The 9,539-nt window shown below is 32.5% G+C and overlaps 2 protein-coding genes across 4 annotated transcripts; one reads left to right on the forward strand and one right to left on the reverse strand.

Annotated features, from left to right (window-relative positions):
* On the reverse strand, positions 2,010-3,745 carry LOC109345138 (aspartic proteinase PCS1-like). Of its 3 annotated transcripts, none has more exons than XM_019583954.1 (2): positions 2,395-3,745; positions 2,010-2,231 (listed from the first exon to the last, which is right to left on the reverse strand). In XM_019583954.1, exon 1 carries the CDS (start codon positions 3,716-3,718, stop codon positions 2,402-2,404), a length of 1,317 nt encoding a protein of 438 aa, XP_019439499.1. In that variant the 5' UTR covers positions 3,719-3,745; the 3' UTR covers positions 2,010-2,231; positions 2,395-2,401. The 3 variants fall into 3 exon arrangements, with proteins under 3 accessions (XP_019439499.1, XP_019439498.1, XP_019439500.1); XM_019583953.1 differs by having other exon boundaries at positions 2,010-2,236; XM_019583955.1 differs by having other exon boundaries at positions 2,010-2,274.
* On the forward strand, positions 7,247-8,008 carry LOC109344549. The gene has a single exon (XM_019583313.1). The coding sequence runs from the start codon at positions 7,247-7,249 to the stop codon at positions 8,006-8,008; it is 762 nt and encodes a 253-aa protein (XP_019438858.1).

Below are 9,539 nucleotides of genomic sequence, written 5' to 3' on the forward strand. Positions count from 1 at the left end.
CAAATATGAAAATATTACATTGGCGGATATGACATTTCCTTTACTTTATGAGTTTGAGCGGTTCCTTAATATCTAGAATCTCGAATGAAACCAATGTTAAACACTTCATTAAAAAAAATAACTGAACTCCAAAAAAGAAAATTTTATTTGATTTATGTACTGACTAAGGCAAAGTTTTTCATATCATTTTCATGTGTCTCTGTTCAGGCCCAACCAAGTACCAACTAAAGGTAAAAGCAATGAAGAAGCAACATATAGTACAAAACCCAAGGCATGATGAAAACTCAGAAATATCTGAATACAAAGCTAGCTTGTAGCAACACATAAGCATCAAAAAAGTAATTAAATTTAGAAACACAAGGCCATGGTTGTGGGACCATTCCTATAAATGTGTCACCTACTCTCATGCCCATAACGCAATTGTCCAATGAAAATAAAATCACCTTCCCTTTCCCTTTTCATCCCAGTTACTTTATTTATTTTTCATCCCTCTCAATTTTGAATTCTCCTTGTTCACCCGACATGATTTTTCAAGGAAAATGTGCTGCTATTTGGAATGTTGTTAAAATTTTGTTTGCTTCTGTCATCTTTTTTCATAATTTGCTGGGTTCTTTTCAGCGGAAAATTAGGTTCAAAGTGCGTGCAATGCATGGCCTAATTCCAACTTAGATATAGCTGTAAATTATTTGTGTATATAGTTGCATAACCCAGATTTCTTTCCTAAATAAATTTTATACATTAAAGAAATTAGTTAAAAACAATGGGTTACTTTGATTTAATAAAGAACATATAAATAATTGGAATTACTACATATGATATATGATGAATTATTTCAATTGAAAATATAAAAAATGATATTATTGAGATACATATGGTGTTGGGTTTGAACTTTATCGAATATCGAGAATGGGGTTAAAACTGAAAATGAAGTTGGTTTCACATCCAGATATCACATGTTACGAAACGTGTCTCATACTCTCTCTCGGACTAATCAAATATTAGCTGTGAATAAAAAAAATTCAAAAACAAAAAATAACATTCTGATTAATTAGAAAACACGATTTAAGACATATGATCTTTGTCATTATTTCAAGTGTTTTTATGGCAAGCCAGCTGGCTTTGTGGAACCAGTGTACTAAATAATAATGTGATTGTGACGGAACTTTTTCTCTGGACACTCTTCCCTCTACGAAACTTGCTTTTTAGTTGAGTTGTTCTATGTCGACACGCGGTTTAAATATTTGGCCATAAAATCATGCTACTATATGGTGGGACAATATGAACAAAGTCTTTGTTTTTATAAGATATTTTATAATTTTACATACTTTATTTATTATTGTTTTCACTTATCTATATTAATTTGTTTTGACTATTTTTATTTTTTTATTATAATCAGTAGTAGTTACCAATTAAAGAATAATAGTATTATTATAATATTTAAGTAAAATAAATATTTTATTAGTATGTATAATTTAATTGAAAATGTCTTTTAAAAACTCCAGGATGGAATTGAATTTTAAATTGAAGATAAGTTACACTAGACTATGGAAATTTGAAAAACTACGTTAAAGCTCTATTTTCCCCCTTTAATTAAGTATATTCTTTAAAAGATTTAATTTATTTAGTTGAAAGTATCTATAATATAAGGGGTTTAGGTCTCTTATTAGAGACTTTCACTTAAAAAGAAATAAACATAAACCATTTGAACTCCTTAGTCTCATTTAATCTCTTAATTTTTTCATTATTCAATGGTGGAATTCACTAAATCATGAATGAACTCTAACTCACGTTATTAATTCAGTTGGAATTTGCAGTCACCTTTACCTAATATTTATTAAGTTGTCCGGGTTGAAGGAAATATAATTGTTTAATCAAGAACATAAACATTTGTACCAAAATGAACATAAACATTAGTCTAATCTTCATATATACCAAACAAAAACATATCTTACTTTGTATTACACATAAAGATAAAGGCATCGATTCATATATTTAATAATAGTATCATGATCTATAAATAAATTCTAATCCTCATATATACATTACTCTCCTTCTAATTACAGTGTACATGATTACTTAAAAGCTTTGACGAACGCATTCATCTGTTGAAAGATCAAAGGAAGCCCCACATCTTAGTGTCTTGGACATCATTAAGTTGAAACAGTAGCACATTGCTTTAACTTCTTGACCACCACACACGTTAATATGTCCCTTCATGCACCAATAACTCCCCTAACTTATCGAAACACATTTGTTGTCTCATAAATTGTATAACTGCATGTACCATGATTGGTTGAAAAACATTTTTAAATAAAAAATTAATAATTAGCTACTTTTCTGAGCAATCGCAATTGATGGCAGATACGGTGGCAATGTGAGACAACATATGTTTACCTCTGATTTACTTAGTTAATCTGCTACAATCAGCTCTACCGAAACCCACTCTCCGATTGGCTACATCAAACTCCACCCACATATTCTGCTGATGAAAATTCCCAATAATGTTACTAGCCGCACCCAATTTATCAGAATTCCCAATTCCTACACAGTGGACCCCACCACCCACGTCAGCAAGTACCCTTTCTTTTGGAACCACTATCTCCACTCCTTTCTCGAATTCAAAAACCATACCCCCTATCAACCGTTCGATCTCAATTACGTAACCACGATCGAAACACATGTCAGCAACATCACCGTACACGTAATCCTTCTTCATCCTGGGCCCCACAATTCTAATCACTTCCTCCTTCATCTTGTTATAAGCCTCGTCAACGAGGTAAGTGAATTCGGATCCTGAATCAACCATGGTTTGACCCGACCCGCCAGAATCGGGTCGGAAAACCGATTGAGAAATGTTTAGTTTCTTCCCTTGGATTCGTATCCCTTGTAATGCAACGGTGTAAGCTAAAGGGTCCAGATTCGGCATGCGTTGACTTTGAGAAAAAGTCAACATTTGGATATATTTGAACCCGAGAGAATTCGGGTTATTACCAAGGTAGAACGACCCGGTTGGAACGGGTCCGGGTCGGGTTCTCCTAGTTGGAACACAGTATGAGAATTTATTAACTTTAGCTTGGGAAGTGAAAGATAACCGTCCTAGGTTCATTCCCAGAATGCCCCTGGGATCGGTGGATTCTGTAGCGCAACCGAGAATGAGAGGAGGGGTAATTACGGAAGGTGAGAAAGTGAATTTCTCTCTGACGAGATTACCCTCAGCGTAGGTTCCATCAGCGTAGAAGTACGAGTAGTGGCATAAACGGTTCTGGTCGCAGGAAGTGGGGAGGGTAAAATCGGGAATGAGAGGCTTACAAACAGGGTGAGTACAAGGGAGGGGAGAGAAAGTGGAAGAGAGAGAAGGATCAAACGACGGCGTTGGAGGGTGTTGTTTTTTGGGTACCTTATTGTGGCATTGAATCCAAGAGAGTTGACTTCCAGTGTCTAAAACCATTTGTTGAATTTGGGGTGGTGTCCCAATTGGAAGGGAGACTATAAGGGCCATTGAGTATTTGAAACTGGACTTGAAGTTGTAGTTATTACTAGTGGATGAGAGAGAAGTAGTGAACATTTTTGAGGTAATGTTTGTGGAGAGGGGAAGAGAGGTTAAGGGGAATGAGAGTGAGATTGTGGTTTTGTTATTGTGGTTGAGTTTTGAAGAGTGGGTTAAAGAGAAGAGGAAGAAGAAGAGAATAATGTTGCATAGTAATGTTGATGAATCCATTGGAGTGAGTTAGGAGTAGTGAGTGAGGTATGGGTTTTGTGTTTATTTATAAGGAAAAAGTATGAACTAAGGGGAATGAATGAGGTGGAAAATGAATAAGAAGAACAAAGAAACGTCAAAAGAAGACGCGTTTTCTTCGGTTGAGTGGGTCGATTCTTGTTTTTGTTAACATTTCAAATTTTCAATACCAAAATCACATTTAATATTTAATTACAGAAAATATTTTCCATATTATACGAACACTACATTAATCATTCTCTTAAAGAAAATAATACAATAAATCGTAAACCACTTACTAAATATGTAAAAAAAAATGTACTAACAATGCATATTTACAATTTTTCATGAAAATGTTACTCTACCTTTTTATGATATTTAAAATGAAAGGAAAACAACATATTTTACTCTTGGAAAAAACAGAGTTAGGTATCTCTCGAGATCTAATGATGATACCCAATTAAATTGGGAAGGTGTGACTTAGTTAATCACTTTAATTCATTTATTTATTTAAGTGAATGAGTCTTTGTCCTATGACTCGTGTCTCACTGTCTGTAGGTCTGCCACCCTTCTTTATTACGCTTCATAATTTTCAAAGAGACGTGGACATATGCGCGGACTCCTAAAACTAAATTTTTTAAGAGTCTAATAATATATATATATATACTAAGGGTATAATAATTATACACTTTTTATATTATCTATAATTTATCTGTCTTATTTTTTTAAAAAGTTAATAATAAATAAATAATATATTAATAGTATATAAAATTCATATATTCATATACTGTCAACGTATATATTTTTTTGTTAATATTAAATTATTAATACTCAAAATCCGATTTTTGTTTTATAAAAATTAAAATAAAAAACTGTACTAGTATACTCCCTCAATTTAATATGTATCTTTTGTTGTACTTTTTTTAAAGTCTGAGTCAAAAATAAGTTATGAACTTTACCATAATTAATAAGTAGAATTTAACATACCACACATACTAACTTTTAGTAAAATTATTATATAAATTACTTTTTTCTTGTATCTATATAAATTATCCAAAATTTATATGAATATATTATTAACTATATATGTGTAAGAGATAAGTGTGATTTTTTAAACAAAAATAGTGATGAATATAATTAAGTTAAACAAAGTATCATTATTATGAAAATAAGTCCAAATAATGTAAGAATCAATCTTTCTTCATTGTTTGTTATTTGTTACAGAATGTATTAACAATTTTAATGAGATGTTGTTTAAATCACTCTTATACTATTTAGATTTGTCTTTACATGAATTCAGTGTTTGCTTACTGGCTTCATATAATTCAGAAAACACAAGTTTTCTCAAAGTCTTTTTTATTTAAAAGATTATACTTATCGTAATATATATATATATATATATACACGTATATATATAAAGAAGAGTAATTTATATAATTTAATTGAAATTCGTATAACATGAGTGTATTTTACTCTTATCATTTTTTAATGAATGGGAAGCTTCTATGCTCATTATTATGCCCTATTCCTTTGTCACAAATGATAATATATTATCTCACTAAAAATTATGATTTTCTAATTTTTTTAATTATGCGAATGATGTGATTTTCTAATTTTTCAAAAGTTCTACATAACAGTGAATATGTCACATTTTTATTCCTTTTTTATATGGTCAATAAATCAAATGTTACATTTTGTGTGCGAAAATCTTACACTTTTTTTTAGCTAAATGAAGAGTTGGAATTTGATATATAAAAAATGAATACTAATTAACATACATAACTAATTAATACTTCACTCATCTCTAATTATAAGTCATCCGTTACCTAATTCACATGGATTAAGAAAATTTGGTAAATATATTTATCACCCTCAAACTTATAGAAAATATAAATTTTCAAAATCACCCCTCCATTCATACAGGGAAAAGTGAAATATTTATTGGACTACGGATGAAGTAATAAAAAAAGTGCAAGTATTACGGGTATATTTGTTATGAGTTATTTATTTAGTACCGGAGATAGAAGTATTTTATTCAAAGTAATATAAAATAGAAACCAATAATGTTTTCTGAGAATAACTAAAAGAAATATGAAATCAACTGAGTAAGGATTCGAAAGGAAATATATCTTTTATCTTAAAAATGTATCATTTTATATGGTTATTTGATGTGAACGATCATAAAAAAAACTTAATTATTAAACTTTTTATTTAAATATTTTTTTTGCAATCAAATACCATAAATAACATACTTTATGGAACAATATATGTGATTCTTAATCAGCATAACTATAATTCCTTGTAAAATTACCTTTTTCAGAATTTAAAAGCAAATATACTAAAGAAGGATGAAGGTACGGCATCAGGGATTACTTATAGAGTACTGTTTGTATTTACTTTTACATGCTTCTATAGTTCTACTAGTATCTATAATTCCAGCTATTTACTTATTCTGTAGATGTTATGATTAAAAGCTAATGGATAGATTCTTTAGAGCTATAGTGGTCATGAGAGATAGTCACACATCTTAATTCTAAAAGGAAAAGTTAGTTATTTATCCAAAAGGGTGAGTGAATATTTTCTATAGTAAAAAACAACAATACTGTGATTATTATTAATTATTTATGAGAAAAATATATTTTATCTGCAATATTAAAATGAGAGAACATTAATAGAGTGAGATTATTATATGGTAGGATATACTTGTGCATAAAAGTTGAGAGTTATCTTAGAATGCATCTTTCAAAACAAACTATAAGAGTCTGAAATGGTCTAAAAGGATTTAAATTAAACATTGACCCATTCCTTAGTCCAACCCCACCATGTGTGTACGTTGTTAAGTAATGGAATATGGGGGAGGTTGAGAACAAGTAAAAGTGGGAAGCATATACTACACAACATGTGTAGGGCATGTCGTGAAACCTAAGGACAAAGGGTTACTAAGATTTTGTTAGAAATTGTAGTATAAGAGTTAAGACTGTAATTTGATTTAGGTGAGTGGGATACTGACGTTGTCGTCTACTACAGCTGGTGCCCATCTTGCATGAACAGGAAGCTGTCACCAACCAGTACCCTTTACCTAATGTAGAATGTGGGTTAATTGAGTTTGCTTTTTTTCTGGATGTGAGATTTCTAACAACAATAGTCACTACTTAAATATTAAAACATAAATACTTATATATGTTAAAACTATAAAATTAGACATAAAACTTTTATATATATATATTTTTGACATAAATATAAAATATAAACATGATTGTTATGTTAGTTTGTAATTCAAAAATTAATTATGGTAGTTATGTTAGTTTTTGAGAGGCTTACTATAAATAACCTTGATTATCTACTTTAACTATATTGAAAATTCCAGAAATAGAAACTCTTCCAACTACTTACAACAACTCATCTAATTCTTCTTCATTCTATTCTCTTCTCTTAGGTTGAGTTAATTTTCCTTCTTCATACTCTTCTTCTTCGATTTTCTTCCTTCTTAATACTCTAACAAATTGGTATCAAGAGTAAGGTTCAAGAACAATGGGGCAAACTGGATTCCCTGCAAATCTCCCTATACTTGATGGAAACAATTGGAACAAGTTGAGGATTCAAATGTCAGCCATCATGGGATTCCAAGAAGTGAGTGAGATCGTGGAAGATGGAATTGCAGACCTGACCACAGAAGCACAAAGAGTGCTATACAAAGAGAGCAAAAAGAAAGATTGCAAAGCAATGTTCCTACTACATCAATGTGTAGATGAAGCACACTTCGAGAAGATAGTAGAGGCAAGGTCAACAAAAGAAGCCTGGGAAATTCTTAAGAAAAGTAATGAAGGAGCTGAACAATTGAAGAAAGTGAGGCTACAAACCATGAGAATACAATATGAGTTGATGTCAATAGAACCAAGTGAAAGAATTGCACAATACTTCAATCGTGTAACCAGCCACACCAATGCAATGAAGGCCAAAGGTGAGAAGATGGCAGATCAAATAATAGTGGAAAAGATCTTAAGAACACCAAGCCCAAAGTTTGATTACATAGTGATTGCAATTGAAGAATCCAAGAAGATAGATGAATTGAAGATTGTGGATCTCCAAGGCTCTCTTGAAGCACATGAACAGAGAATCTTGGAGAGGTCCACAGAGAAACCAATTGAACAAGCACTACAAGCTCAAACCACAAGAAGAGGTGGTTATGGCAACAGAGGTGGACAAAGGAGTAGAGGAAGAGGAAAGGATCAGAGAAGAGGGAATTTCAGACCACCTCAATTCTCTGATCAAGAAAGATCTAAAATACATTAGGCAGAATTGTCAACAAGAAGAGGTGGTAATCAAAGATGGCAGAACAACAAAAGGAGGGTGGATAGGAAGAAACTAAAATGCTTCAGTTGTGACAAGATTGGACACTTTAGCAATGAATGTCAGGCACCCTCAAACCAGTACGAGAAACAAGGCAAACTTCATAGTGAAGCTTACCTAGCCAAGAAAGAAAGCACTGAAAGGATAGAAGATGAACCTGTGTGGCTGATGATGGTCACAAACAATGAATCAGGCAATGAGGACAAATGGTACATAGACTCGGGGTGCTCAAATCACATGACTGGAAATAGAAATTGGCTAGTGAATTTTGATGAACAAAGGAAATATAGTGTGAGATTTGCAGACAGTAGATTGATCCAAGTATAAGGGACATGAGATGTGTTAATAAGCAGAAGAGATGGTAGGAATGCTTTGATTTCTAATGTACTATATGTTCCAAACATGAAAAGCAACCTTCTTAGCATTGGACAACTGATAAAAAAGGGTTTCTCAGTCCAAATGCATCAAGGAATGGTGAAGATATTTGATGCATCAAGCAAGCTGATACTAAAGGCACCTATGGCTCAAAATAGAACATTTCAAGTTAGTCTCAAAACAATTGAAACTCAGTGCCTATCTGCATCCTCCCTATTAGAAGACTCCTAGCTATGGCATCTGAGACTAGGGCACTTGAACTTCAGAGAATTAAGCTTGTTGAAATCAAAGGCTATGGAAATAGGATTACCAACAATTCAAGCTCTAAATAAAGTGTGAGATAACTGCCAAATTAGCAAGCAAACAAGATCATCCTTCAGTGCCTACACTTCATCAAGAGCAAAAGAACACATACATGTAGTGTAATTTGATGTGTGTGGTCCTTTTGACACACCTTCATTGGGAGGAAGTAAATACTTCATCATTTTTGTTGATGAACTCAGCAGGAAGTTGTGGATGTACCTAATAAAGGCTAAAAGTGAAGCACTTTCTGTATTCAAATAGTTCAAAGCCTTGGTTGAAAGGGAATCAGGAAAATGCATCAAGATTCTAAGGACAGATAGTGGTGGAGAGTTCAACTCAGGAGAATTTGAGGAGTTCTGCAAAACTCAAGGCATTGTGCATAAGGTAATTGCCCCCTACACACCTCAACACAACGGAATTACAGAAAAAAGAAATAGAACCATCTTGAACATGGTTAGAAGCATGATAAGAGGCAAGGAACTTCCACATGAATACTAGGGAGAAGCAGCAACCACTGCTGCATACATATTAAACAGGTGTCCAACCAAGAGACTTAATGGCCAAGTACTTGAAGAGGCAATGTGAGGAACAAAACCATCTGTTAAATATTTGAGAATCTTTGGGTCCTTGTGCTATAGACATATACCAGATCAGCTAAGAAAGAAACTTGACAACAAGGCTGAAGCAATGATCCAACTAGGCTACAACTCCATAGGTTCCTACAAACTATACAACCCTGAGACAAACCAAGTGACTTTCAGCAGAGATGTATACTTTGATGAGCTAAACTCATGGA

The sequence above is a fragment of the Lupinus angustifolius genome, chromosome LG04 (assembly GCF_001865875.1).
Source record: "Lupinus angustifolius cultivar Tanjil chromosome LG04, LupAngTanjil_v1.0, whole genome shotgun sequence".
NCBI lineage: Eukaryota > Viridiplantae > Streptophyta > Magnoliopsida > Fabales > Fabaceae > Lupinus > Lupinus angustifolius.